The sequence below is a fragment of the Lagopus leucura genome, unplaced genomic scaffold (assembly GCF_019238085.1).
Source record: "Lagopus leucura isolate 7727_CA_CO unplaced genomic scaffold, USGS_WTPT01 Super-Scaffold_100029, whole genome shotgun sequence".
Lineage (NCBI taxonomy): Eukaryota > Metazoa > Chordata > Aves > Galliformes > Phasianidae > Lagopus > Lagopus leucura.
The window spans coordinates 728,920-743,204 of record NW_024962280.1 but is presented as its reverse complement, the minus strand read 5'-3'; the positions used below and the strand labels follow the sequence as shown (position 1 = coordinate 743,204).

At 44.5% G+C, this 14,285-nt stretch overlaps 1 protein-coding gene across 5 annotated transcripts in view; it reads left to right on the top strand.

Moving 5' to 3' along the window:
• The window catches only part of GPR149 (G protein-coupled receptor 149), a 77,938-nt gene that overhangs the window by 48,428 nt on the left and 15,225 nt on the right, over positions 1-14,285 (top strand). For 4 of the 5 annotated variants that reach the window (XR_006180858.1, XR_006180857.1, XR_006180855.1 and 1 more), the window contains one exon: positions 11,263-11,346. Coding sequence is in view for 1 of the 5 variants with exons in the window: in XM_042881194.1 (XP_042737128.1) it covers positions 9,277-10,245; positions 11,263-11,455; positions 12,919-13,394 (1,638 nt within the window). In the remaining 4 variants the exon portion in view is untranslated. Of the gene's footprint in view, positions 1-9,276; positions 10,246-11,262; positions 11,456-12,918; positions 13,395-14,285 lie in introns of those variants that run through there. The other variant, XM_042881194.1, reaches the window with a different exon arrangement.

Genomic DNA, 14,285 nt, shown 5'->3' with positions numbered 1-14,285 from the left:
TTTATTCCAGTTTGAAGACTTCATGGATTCACATAATAGATAGAGCTAGCATTGTCTGTCAATTAAGTCATGAATAAGTAGAATCCTCACTCTTTTCTCTGGAAAGAAATGTTGGTGCATATCTTACTCTTCGTGTTGCCAACTTAGATCTAAACCTGAAAATCTTTTCATTGAAAACCATTGTGTAGGGAACTGATACTGCCCAGTTTGTTTCTGTGGTAGATGCTATTGCTGCACTAAAAGCTCTCGCTGATCCATCTGACTGCCTTTACGAAGCTATAAATGATACTTCAGCAGACCTGATCCAACGCCTTCTGGAGCAGGACTGTGTGCAAGTAAGGAGCTGTGTGACTGAGGGAAGGACCTGAGGAAACTGAAACACTGCTGTAGTTTTGAGACTTGAAAGAAAAAGAAAAAAAAAAGGCTCAAGAAGACCATTTTGGTGTTCAGACCATCACCTTGGGCAGCATGAGAAGTGCTGCCAGCAGCTTGAAGGCGGCGATCCCTCTGCTCAGCACTTTTGAAGCCAGCCCTGGGTGCTGGGCCCCCAGTGTAGGAGGAATGTGGGCACTCTGGGCAGAGCCCAGCAAAGGGCCGCTGAGGTGCTGCAGGACCCGGAGCATCGCTGCAGGGAGGAGAGGCTGAGAGCGGGGGCTGAGAGCGGGGGCTGCTCGGCCGGGGTGGCTCAGGGATCCCACCTGCACCCATCAGTGCTGCAGGAGCGCCGGGCCAGGAGCCAGCTGTGTCAGCACAGCCCTGCCCTCAGCACTGCTGGGCTGGAGCTGCACAGGGAGCAGGGCTGCAGGGCTCTGATGCCTGGGAACGAATGTGACGTGTGCTGAGGCTTTAAGCAAGAGGCGCTGCATGCTGTACTGATAATTCCAATTAAACATTAATTAAGAAGCAGATGATGAGCCTGACCTTGAATCAGTTCTTAATGATGGTGTATTTTGTTTCTGTCTCACTGTAAGAACTCTGTTGTACTTGCTGAAGAGGCATGCTTTGAGTAGGCAGTGAAAGTCATTGTTTTCCCTTATTAGGTATGAATGAGTCTTTGCACACTAGGCAATTGGATTGCAGAAATCTTTCAGTATTCCTTCAGTACTGTTTTAGTGATCCAAAATTAGCAATAAAGTACATATGAGGAAAGCAAGCTGCCATGAATATACGAGATTGTAAGTGCTTTCTGGTGTAGCATTAACTCTCAGGCTGTGATGTTTGTAACAAATCAACCAAACCTCCACATATAAGGCATAATTGACTGAAAATCAGTCTGAGCAAGTCTACATGGCCCAAGGGACTTCTAGATGGATATATCCCTTTTAAGCTCTGCGTTTTCAGATGAGAGTTTACCTAGTTTGCTACTACCTTCCTGTCAATATTACTGCTTTCCTGCCAATATTATTAGTTTCTCTTGAGTATTTTCTTACTTATTAGGGAAATGTTAATGTAATGCATTCTGAATAAATAATTGCATAAAAATGACTATGGTTTTGAACAGACTTTTTTTTTCCCCCTTTTGCTACTATTTGTAAATATTTGTATGGATTCACTTCAGATTTGGTTAATGATTTTACCAGATATGGTTTATATAAAGGCCCTTGAAAATCTCTCAGTATTCATTAAGCGTTGGAGTGTGAGGGTAATGCTGTGCTGAATTGTGATGTTACAATAGCTGCCATACTTTGCAAATAGGCAGAGAAAAGACATTCTGGTTCCTTTCATCTCCCAAACTTGAGTACAGTTACAAAGTAGGCTGTCTGCAGTGAAGCCCCAGACAAAACAGCCAGAAGAACTCAACTGCTTAGAACTTTTAAAATGATATTAGGCATTACAGAGTATCAAATGAGTGCCTTTGGTGTTGAAAAGAACAGCCAGACTGAAATTATCTGTGATCAACACTGTGTTTTGTTCTGCACCAAATGTCGTGGTCCGGTAGTTGAAAATGATGGACTGAAGGAGATGCACAAATGCTATCTGGAGCTTTAAGCTATCATTAGTATTTTTTCTACCTTACGACGCTCAGAAGAGTGCAGAAGCATGCTGTGTAACTGCACGTTTGTGATTAGCTTTTAACGGCCAAACCTGAGTCGTTCCCTCATCAGGAAGCAGATGTGGCTGTGTGAGTACACTGAGAGGGCATGGCATAATCAGCTGTAAAGTGAGTTATTTACTAGTAACATAGCAATGAATTGGTCTCAGTCCCCTCTACAAACTTCCTTGCGTTCTCATCGGCTTCTCAAGTAGCAGTGGGTAACTTTAATGGCACTCTTAATGCTTCGTGGCTCATGTAGCTGTGGGAGCTGGCAGGCAGAGGCCCCCGTGGTGCTCCTGCCCTGCCAACCTCTGGTGCTGCATGGAAGTTTTCCTAAGAGTTTTAAAAACAAAAATCCAATTATGGATAAGGGAAGTTTACTTAGAAAAATGTGAAGCTGAAAGCTGTCCTGAAGCGAAGCGAGCATTTTCTTTGCGAGTACAGATACCAGGTAGTGAAAGGTGGTGGGAAAGTGCAGCTGATTGCTTCTGCAGTCTGCAGCATTCCTTCCTTGCTTCCTTCAGGTTCCGTGGACACATTGTCCTTTTGAAGAGCTCGTGATTCAACTAAATCTTTCCATTCAAAAAAATTAGAAGTTCTTCTGTAAGAGGAATGTTTTCATTTTGTCTTCTCATACATTCTCACTTCTGCAGCTTTTCAGATACAAACACAGTCGTTCTTAGCATCAGCAAAGTTAACAGACCTTATTGCCATCACTCAGAATTAGTTAGCGGCCCTTTCTTTATTCAACATTAAGAAAAACACTCCAAAAACAGATGCACGTTTGGTTGCCGTTTGGGGAGGGAGTTTGAGGAGGTGGTTGGACTGGGTGATGTTGGAAGTCTTTTGCAACCTTGATGATTCTGAGTGTCATTTTTAGGGACTCCGAACACAGCTGACACAAAAGCAGTGGCTAGAGCTGGCACATCAATTCTCAGCCCACATAACCTCTCATATCTTTTCAAATTTATTGGAGCTGTGGAAAACGAGCGGTTTTTTTAGCACTCTTAGAGAATGTCTGAAGTGTGCCAGACCTGCTTTACCTCATGCATTTCTGTTACAGCATCACTTGTGGGGTTTTTTCCAGCTTCCCTTTCCTGTTTTTCTGACCTGTTCCAAAGCTTCATGTCAGAATAGAAGTCTTCCTGACGAAGCCCCAGGAAGATCTCTAAGCAATAGCAGTCTTCTCTGCTGGGAGAAATTAAGACGTTTCCTTGTCTCCTTTCATTCAGGCTGGTGAAAGGCTGCCATCTTCCTGCGGTGCTGCTCCTCTCCTTGGGACTCCTCCTCTGGGAGAGCCCAGCCTGTTTCTGCCTCCGTGCTTGTTTGGAGGATTCCTCCTGTGGTGCATGAAAGCCAGCTCCTTCCTTAATATAAAGACCCTTAGTCTTCATGACGTGTGTGTGTGTGTGTAGAGTAGACAGGATTCCCTTTTTTCAAAGCAGATTTTCTTTGTCATGACTTGCAGTAAGTTGTGTCCTGTGCTTTGTCCATGTTCTTTGGACATCATTTCTGCTAACGTTTATGCTTTCAAATTAAAGCAGTGCTGTCCTCTGTGCAAAAATTGCATCACTTCAAGAAATCCCTGTGCTAGAACAGTGATAACTTTGTTGGTGTAAGTAAAAAGCAGTTATAGCCAGAAAATGCAATTTCTTAGCTCTCTAGAGGCAGAATTATGTTCCAAAGCATTCAGTCTTCATTCATTAGAACTGGGTTTGATCCTGACTCCTGAGGGTGAATTTCCTGGTCTGCTCATTCAGCCTTCCTTGAAGGTTAATGGGAGAGAAAACAGTGAGGAAGTAACTATGAAAAGAGAAATGAAAAGGGAAGACAGCCCACTGTGAAGCTCTTGAGACTATGAGCGGGCAGTGAAATGTGCAAACAGAGTTACAAATGGCTCCTGTGGTCATTAATTTTATTACCATTGGAAAAAGTTCCATGTATACAGCTGATTTTCTTGCTGCTTCCGGATGGGTTCATAGCTGGGTCACTCCTTGCCTTCTTGCATTTTTTTCATCCTGTCAGAAGGGGATAATTGTTTCTCTCCAGCTGTTCGGATTCTCCATTTAACTCTCTCAGTGCTGTTCTGCACAGCAGTTATCTATCACTGCCCAGCTCCTGCTAGCAGAGCAACATCTCCTTTTCTCCAACATGGTTGGAGAATGTGGTTAGCAGTGTCTAAGGTAGGGGTGGTTCTAGAGCACATTGTTACATTTACTGGTATTTGTTCAGTGGTTAGGTAGGCTTGCACTAGTGCAGCTAGTGCTAGGAGAGCTGTGCAGCAAATTAAAAGCATTCATATCATGCTGTTCCATGAATTATATTCATAGCCTGCTGTGCTCTCTATTAGAAAGCAAACAGTTACTGTGAGGAGGTGCACTGAAGAATAGCATCCTGCTAGCTGTCTGTCTCCTCCTATCAATTCACTGAGCTGGTGGCTGCTCAAAGAAAGTGGCATGGCGAAGTGTCTTGTCTCAGGAGAGCCATTACACCGCAGCTTGGAGAACGTCTTATTTTCCATGTCTTACTATCCAGACTTGAGCTTCTCTCCACTTTAATAGCTACAGATTTTGCTACTGTCTCTGTCTGGCTATCCACTAGAAGAACAACGCCTTCCTGAATGCAACTGTCCCTTCTGTTCCTGGTATATACTGCCTCTTCCTTAATAGCTCTTCCTTTTCACTGTTTCCTTCTTGGAATCACTGTTACCTTAGAATTGCTTGTTTTCTCTTCTCCCCACTTGGCACATTTCCTGAATGACAGCACCTGATCATCTCTGGTAATGTGTGTACAGTGTAACCAGATGGGTTCATTCTCATTTCAGCCATCTTGTCTGTTGCTGACCTTACCGAAGTTTTGGCAGTGTTTTCATTTTTCACTGCCATGCTGTGCATAGGGAGAGACATGCACGTCACCTTTGTACCCCACCCAGTGGAAACATTGGGGCTTACTCACTTCCAGCTCCATCTGTCTCTTACTAACACTACAGCTCACCAAAAGCATTCAGTTCACTGCAGTCTCAATCTCCTGTCTGTGTTTACAGCACAGAAGGGAGTTATGGTGGTCTGGCAATGGGCATTTCTTGGAATTAGCACATCTGTTCAGAGAGGGTGCTGCTGCTCACAGGGACAGCTTGTGACGTGTTACTGCACGGAGCAGAAATCCACTGGTTTCAAAATGAGCATCTGCACAGCATGATTCTGTTTTGCTTGAGTTGGAGACGCTGCAGTCCAGGCAACAATGAGTATATAAGTTAAATCATATTTTAGGTGTAATGGAATTATTTCTGATTTACACTGCTCTAATTGCTCAAATTCAGTAAGCACCCTTTCCCTACAGCACAGCAATACAGCTGCAGCGGAAATGGATTAAGAATAAAATGTCTGCCTTTGATTAGAAGCCACCATTGATGGAGTTCATCTGGAACAAATAAGCAGATGCAATAAGAACCTGCAGTCTAACCATCTTATGTCCGAAAACGATGTCTGAATCCAGTAGAACAAAAACTGATCGTTTGGTTTGGCATTTTTTTGAGAGCCTGTTAAGAAAGAAATCTGAAGACAAGTGCTTTTGAGGAGTAAATTAGAAAGGCATTTGTGGGATTATATACGGTTATGTCAGCTTTTTACACAGTGTGACAGTGACAGGATGAGGGGAATGGCTTTACAGCTTTACAGTACAAGAGAGAAGTTGGGTTGGATGTTGGGAAGAAATGTTTTATCAGAGGGCGGCGAGGCGCTGGCACAGCTGCCCAGAGAGCTGTGGGTGCCCCATCCCTGGAGGCGTTCAGGCCGGGTTGGATGGGGCCATGGGCGCTGATGGAGTGGTTGGCAGCCTGCCCATGGCAGGGCTTGGCACGGGAGGATCTTTGAGGGCCCCTCCAGCCTGAGCCGTCCTGTGATACGATATGATTCTGGGATGCTACTTGATTCACTTCACATGCATTCCTGAGTTGCTGCATGCAGCGTCGTAGAAATCCTCCCATATACGCCGAATGCTGCTGACTCTCTAAAGAGATGCTGTTGTGCAGTGCTGATTGAAATGAGGCCAGGAGAGGAGATTTTCACGCTTTACATATTCTCTCTTTGTGGCCATTCTTTAGCACAGAAAATTTGCGCCGGGAAAATGAATGTATATTGCACAAGACAGTGTTGTATTGGGACCCTCCTGTCGTCCAGGAGTCTAAATGCAGAGAATAAGGGGAATAGGTGGTAAGGATCCACAAATCCCTGCTTTCTTTGACGCAGTCTCGATGAAGGACGTAGCAGCAGATAAGTGAGTCTTTCTTTCTCTTGGTTTCTGCAAGGTCATCCGTTGTGGTTTTGACACTGATATCTTCCTGTTTGTTTAGAAAACATGGGAGTAAAAACATGGGAGTAGAAGGGGGCTCTGATGACACTGCCTACGTCTCTGCTTGCCTACCTGCCTTTGCCACCTTCAGTCTAATTGAATCTGAAAAAATTCAGTGAAATTTACGGGTGAAATTGGAATTAGAAAGGTAGTGTGCCCTTAAGTTCTGAAATGGTGCAATAGGAACTTGTACTTTAGAAGAGAACAGTGAATCCTAGTGCAAATTCTTTTGCTCCAGCTGTAAGAGAGGTTTCAGACTCAGGTTGTACTGGACACACGAGTCCAGGATACCACGAGGCACAGCTGGTAAAGCGTGGACAGTGAAGAAGTGTGCAGAGAAGATCATAATAGGGGAGTTGTCAGAAAATTTTTGGTTGATATCTGCAGTCAGAGCTATTACACATCCTGTGCAGGTTTAATGGCTTGGGATAGAGGAGCAAAAATTTCCACAGTAGGTAAAATATATTTCCCAGGCATTATTAACATTGCTGTGAATACCTCACAGTAATGTGACAAGAGCAAATGAAGACAACACAGGCAGAACATAACAAACAAACAGAATTTAAAAATGAAAGTGATTGATCATGTGTCAGGAGGCACTAAGATGTGCTGGAGTGATTTAAGCTGGTTTGTTGCAGCTTAGCATCTGAGCTAGTTAATAGCTGGGAAGGCATAGATCCCAGCTGATGCTTTCTTTTATTGTTGGAATATTTATAAAGTCTCTGTATTCACCAGCACACAGGAGAGACTGGACTCTGCTGCGGTCTGTCTCCTGGCTGAGGAGTCCACCAGAGTCTGTCTCCTCTCATCAGCTGCTCATTTTCATGAAAACTGTGAGAACTGAGTGGCTCGACACCATCAGATTGTGACTAAAATGATCATTTTGTCAAAAGAAATTGAGGAATTAAGAGTGGGAGAGAGACGTGCATCTGCATATTTCACAGGTGGCCATGTGTTTCCTGAGAAGGCCAGACTCTAGTAGGTGTCCAAACGAGGGTGAATGATGCTCCTTTTTCTTGTTATCTCTTGACTGTACTTCTGACCAGGCTCACGCTGTTAATCTAAAGATTTAGAGCACTGTCCTTAATTTAATGTTGACTTGTGGGAGCAAAGGTGATGGTGATTTGTAAATACAAAGAAGTGAGCCTTGGCCTTCAGCTGGCACAGCACAGATTAACAATCAGTCGTCCATAAGGATGGATAAATCACAAAAGCCGAGTCAAATCCTGTAGAGTTAAAGGCCAGATGGATGGTCCAGATCCAGGACTGCGCCTCATGTGGAAGGCAGGATGGATGCCACTGTGCATTGCTGGCACGATGGTTGAGGATCTGGCTGGTTGTGAGTGCAGCCCTTCCTAGTGCTGTGGCCAAGCAGCTTGGTAACTGGGAGTGAAGGACAGATGATGGATTTCCTTGGCTCTGCTCCTCGCACTGTGGGCCAGCTGTGGCAGAGCCGCAGCCACGTACTGGTTTTGTCTGCCTGCTCTGGGGGCTCTGGCACCTCTGGGAGCTCCGTGCTGCCCCAGCACGAGGGAGGACAGCTGGCAACCAGGGCTGGCTCTGTGCTCCCTTACTGCTGAGTGGAACTGAATGAGATTGGGTCCTTACTAACAGGTGGATTTGTAGTGTTACACAGATTACAGTGTAGCTGGAGCAGCCTCACCATGCAGTCCTTACTCGGAATATACTGTTCCTGCATCTCTGTCGTGTATTTGAATGCAGAGTGGTGCCCAAAAGAAAAGAGAGGCAGAGTTCTCCTAGAAGATTGCACTGAACTTACCTGCTCACTTACTGTCCAAGTGTTGTAAATTTTGTCAGCTGATAAGCTTTATCAGTATTGTACTTTCTTAGGAGAAAATGTCTGTGAATACCAAAATGCACGTGGCTGTGGTTCTACCTGTGTGTGATTAGAGCAGGCAGTGAGCACTTCGATCTTAATCACATGGGAAATGGAAGTTGTATAAACCCCAGACTGAGTTGAGAGACCACATACACCACACACACAGACAGGCAGCACCTTGCTGATGTGCATGGCTGTTGCCTGTCATTAATGAAGGGCTGTCACTAAGTAACTGTACAATTAGCATCCATATGGTGTGCACATGCATGCACACACGCTTGCAGGGGGAGTAGGAATACAAAAAGGCAAGGCAGGCACAGCCTTCTGTTTCATCTTCATAAAAGGCTCCCGCAGCTCTTACCATGCTAAGCTCAGAGCATAGAAGTGCAGAAGAATAAAAGCAGCTCTCCAGCTGGTGATGCACAGCCACGAAGCAGCCATGGGCTTTACGGGAATGACATTTATGGCTGACATCAGATCTGAGTATTTGCATTGGATTTCAGTGTCAGCATCGGAGGTGGGGCTTAGCAGGGACACTGATCCAGCTAAGAGGCAGCTCTGTCTGGGAAGATACTCACTCCCCATTTCTGCTATCCTGCTTGCTTCTGACTCCTCCCTCCTGCAGCTCAGATCAGCACAGGGTGAATCCAACAGCCTCCCATTTCTACTATGTTTCTCCTTGAGCTTGAACATACCTGGTGCTCTGCCTTCATTTCAGCTGAACTCGTGAGTAAGGCACGTTGCCTGATATCTCTCAAAAGTGAATAGCTTGTTATTACCTGAAGAGACTGAATTAACTATCTTCCAGTATTGAAAGGGTTATGAAGAGCTGTATTTTTTCCAGCACCTCTGGTACTTCTTTGTTGCCTGGTTTTTCAAGAGCATGAGTTATTCTGGTTATCAAGGGAGCTTAAACCCGAATATTTCTTCACCGGATGCTACAAAGAAAGAAAGGAAACAAACTTGCAATGTGGAACTAACAGTTTTGGTTTCAGCTTGTGAAAACTTGCAGAGTCAGTGAGAAGGCAAGGAGCAACATTTGCCGAGGACAATGTCGGTGCTGCTTAGTAATTTGTCACTCAATGGGACAGGCTTCTTCACTGAAAATCATGGCATTATAGATAAACCTAATGAGCAGAGAACTTTGAATGTCTTTCTGTTTTGCTTGACTTTCATCATTGCATTCACAGTGCTTCTGGGCAGCATTTATTCACTAGTTTCCCTGCTTAAAATGCAGAATAAATCCACAGTTTCAATGATTGTGACCTCTTTGTCAGTAGACGATTTGATCAGCATTGTGCCAGTGATTATTTTCATGCTCACCCAGTGGTCGGGTGATGCCCTTCCTCAGCCTCTGTGCACCACCTCAGCGCTTATATATTTATTCCAGGGCATTTCTAGCAATCTGAAAGGGTCTCTTATAGTTTCCTACAACTTCTATAGCATCAACAGAACTGAGGCAATGAACTGCAGTGCTTCCAAACGACGAGTGAGCATCGTGTGGGCAATTCTCAGCATTTGGATCATCAGTTTGCTCATCTGCATTTTGCCTCTCTGTGGTTGGGGCAGGTACATCCCCACCTCATGGGGCTGCTTCACAGACCATGCAAGCTCCTACATCTTGTTCTTATTTATTGTCTACTCGTTGTGCTTTTGCCTCCTCACAGTGCTGTCTGTCCCTCTAACTTACCAGCTGTTGTGCTCAGATGAACAACAGCTATTACACATCGACTACCAGGAAATCTCTCGAGGCTACATCACCCCTGGGACACCTGCAGGCTGCAGTACTGCCACCCCATGTCTGTCACCAGTGGACCCTGTGGATAAAACCCTGAAGCATTTCCCAAATGCGTGTCTAAGCTCAAAGGCAGTTTTTAGGAAAGGTGTGGCTGAGGGCAGTGGACTCGAGCCCCGATGCATGAACAGCGCAAAGAGCAGGAGCTTCACGGTGGGCTTTGCCCAGAAACGATTCTCACTGATTCTTGCGTTGACAAAAGTCATTCTCTGGCTTCCAATGATGGTAAATTGTCAGATTGATTTGCTTTTTCATGTTTATTTATGTTTAAATGGGGCAGGAGCTGATGTGCCATGAATTGAAATAGATGAACAGTAGCTGTTGCAGTTGTTCCTTACAGTGTACATTGTGTCAGCAAAAGTCCTTTTGAACATGTCTGCACCGCTTTACATGAATTTAACTGCTTTTCTGCAGGCTTGACAGAGATTGATTTGTCAGATGTTTCTGTCATCACATCATTTGTATCACCTGAGCACAGAGATGAATAAGGTCCACCTTTTTGTGTTTCCAGCTGCCTGATGTGCATTTTTTCAGCATAGGGTCTGTGAATATTAGTAAGCTAGTTTTTGTGCCCCTCCCCATAGCGGTGAGTCACGTCCTTTGCCAAAGTGGCTGAAAAATTAGAGTTTTTTAGAAAAATGAGATTTGTATGTATCTTTTTAATCTCTATACAAAGAGTATATGTGGTGGGGCAGGTGGTTTTTCATGTGCATGCGCTGGTATATTTGGGAACAGATATACTCATTAATAATTAGGAAGGAGGAAGTTGAGGGAATGGGATGTGGGTTTGGGTTTGAGTTATGTCTGGGGCTGGAGTATGTATAGACACAGCAGCTAAGCTTTCCTCAACTGAAAGAGAGCGTCACAGAGCATCTGCTGCACGGTCCTGGTGATACAAAGTTCTCCTGTTTTCCATCAGGAGGTGGAGTTCCTCAGTACCAGGCAGGAGAGATTGAGCTAGCAGTCTCTTCTGAGATGCTTGGACTGTGAGTTGCCTGTATTAATGGTATTTGGGCATCTGTACTTAATGTTTAGCTCAAGTAAGAGGTTTCTAAGAAATGGAGAATGAGGAGGAGAATCTTTGACAGTATGTTTTCTCAGCTGTCTCTTAGAAAAAAGCTTGTTAGGCTGAACATAGAAACATTGAAAACTTTTACTTGTGTCACATTCATGTTCTGTTTATTCCTGGAAGTATATCATGTGCCTAAAGCAATTTAAATTTCAAAATGTCCTGCCTTTCAGATACAAATGGTTGTCCAGCACATCGTTGGCTATCAAAGCCTTTCGTTTGAGACACTTAGCTTCCTGCTGACATTGCTGGCTGCCACCGTCACCCCGGTATTTGTCCTGTCAGAGCACTGGATCCACCTGCCCTGTGGCTGCATCATAAACTGCAGGAGGAATTCATATGCTGTGTCTTCAGAGGAACTCAAAAGTAAGGCTGGGAGGCTGACGTACAGCTGGAGTGTAGTTAGGAAGGAAGTTAGTAACAGTTCTTGAAGTCATTTACCCAAAGTATCTGAATTATGTGAACGTCACTTGGAGCGGTGTGAGCGATTCACAGCGTTCTGGCCAGATGGCTGGAGAAAAGCAAGCTGCCTGATACTCATGGATGGTGAGGCTTGGAAGCTTGCTGAGTTTCACAAGTCACTGGCAGAGCTTTCAACAGAGCTCTGAATGTGGACTCTGTATACCAGTTTCCCTCTCCTCTCCAAGATGTATCTGCCAGAATCTGATTTCTACTGGTGAAATACATGGGCCACGTTAACTGTGGCGTGGGGAAAAGCAACGTGTTAATTGTGAGGATATTATAAGGAGAACAGCTGTTGTTTCTACACCTGCCCTATAGCTAGCAAATAGAAATCATAGTGACACAAGAAAGCAAGCCACAAAGGCCAGGAAAGGTCGTTATCCAAGTACGTTTGTGGAGTTAGTTCAAAGCTGAAGATGTACTACACAGCTTTGGCCTCAAAAATTTCATGTTTACTGCATGCTTATAATAATTACCTGAAGGTAACTGAGGATAGCAGACCTTTACATGATAACCTCTTCAGAATTTTCTGATGGCCTTTTTTTCCTTGTGCCTCCAGGTAAAACCAGCTGCAGGAGAATGTGCTGTCTGTGCCACAGCCTGTCTCTTTAGATGCTACATGACTTTTGTCCTTTCTGTGATGGACTTGGTCGTGTGGTAACTCTCAGAGAGGCAGTAAACAGAGATATGCAGCTGTAACTCTGTGAACTTACCCCTAGTGAAAACCACATTTAGGTTTCTGTAAATGTGGGTAACGTGATATTTATGACTCAAATTTTGCATAATGTTTTCCCATAAATTTCCTGCTCACAGTTATTTGTGAAATAAATCTCCAGTGTTCATGTGTCTGTGCAGAGGTGTTGTATTCTGAGTTACAAATGAGAATACAACTCTTAAAGTACTCTGAGAGAAGTATTTGCATTGAAGGTCGATTTTCAGTACTCAGAAACGTTTCCTCATTTTGTACAATTTTTCACCTTCAGGACTGTGGCTGAAACAGGCTGTGGGGGGAAAAGAAAGGTATTACAAAATTCAAATACTTTTTTGTGTGTAGTCCATAAAGTATGATGCACCAAGAAAATGGCAGGCAACCTAGCAGTTTCTTGGAATCCCTATACTTCAAAATGCAGCATTTCTGAGTTCACTGACAAGGCACTGCTATCTGAGATATTGATTCTTAGTTGTTCTTTCTTTTTATGCGTAACAGTATGCATTAAAAAATGGGATGTGGGTTTGGGTTTGGGTTATCTCTGGGGCTGGAGTATGTGTTCCATGTTTTAGAATGTAAGTTTAATTATGTATGTAATGTCATTTTCCTTGTTGGCTTTGACTCTTCCTGATACAACATTTCATTCCTTTTTGTTCAGCCAAACACAGAGGTTTCGAATTCAACCTTTCCTTCCAGCACAGTTACGGAATCTATCGAATATCCCCCGAGAGCCACCACCACGATGGCGATGGTAAATCCACGTCGTGCCACAACCTGCTGGTTTGCGAGAAGCCCTGTGAGCCGCCGAAGGGAGGCAGCGGCGGCGCGGCGCGGGCAGAACTCAGCACCACGGACAGCGCCCGGCCGGACCCTGCGGGCTTCAGCTCCGCGGACAGCCTGCGGCCCGGCCCCGCGGGGCTCAGCACCGCGGACGGCGCCAGAGCCGGTCCGGCGGGGTTCAGCACCACGGACAGCGGCCGGCCCGGCGCCGCGGGGGTGCGTGGAGAGACGGCCTCGGGCCTGGGCAGGAGCGCGGATGGAGCCGAGAGGAGGCTGTCGCACGAGGAGGGCCACAAACCAGAGCTCACGGACTGGGAGTGGTGCCGGAGTAAATCAGAGAGGACCCCTCGGCAGGTAAAGTGGGCGTGTGCCCTTATTTTTCTTTTGTAATAAGAGTTACTGGTCAGTGAGGCGTAATTTTTGTTTATAATGAAGTTTCTGTTAGTTCTGATGATAGCGTATTTATTTTTAGTAGAAAACTTACTCAGTGTTGTATATTTTAGTAACTTCACTCCTATTGCAGATTCTGGTCCTGCAGTGCTCCCTCATTTGTCTCCTTAATCATAGGTTTTTAATTATTACTTTGCATATACCTGCATAATGTAGCAAGATTTCAGTATGACTTTTATTAATTCATCTTAACGAATAGGATTTTTCTCTCCAGATGATTCCAAAAGCTTGTATTTTTAAGAGTATTTCCAAGTATCTGGTGACATTTCAGTCATGCTTACATTTTGTGTAGGGAAAAAGGAAGAACTGAAAAAACAAACATGAGTGGTGGAACTAGAGACGAATGCAAGTTTCAGTCAAATCATGAGGACGCCTAGGAATTTTTCATCCATTTCCTTAAGAATGGAGACAATTATCATGAAGAAGAAATTCTGAGTAATCTTTCAGCTCTGTGAGAAAAGGTTTTGAAGGTGGAGTCCTAACATGTCAGTACTTCAATTTAATGGTTTCTTAAAGATATCAATGAACACAGCTGTAGTTCTTGCACAGGGGGCCTGATTCTGCGCCCTCGTGTTTGCTGTCTGCTTATAGAATCTGAAAGAGCTTTTCATAGCTTAAGAGAAGTATCAGAACCCATCGTTTTTAAGGACATATCATCTACAACTAATACAGAGCTCCTTGCTTTGTGACTCTTTCACCTATAGATGTATCTTGTTGAACGTACCCCCATTACCACAGAAGCTGGGGTTTGCTCTTAGTGATCAGACTGCATCGCCACTGCTTGTTCCAAGTGCT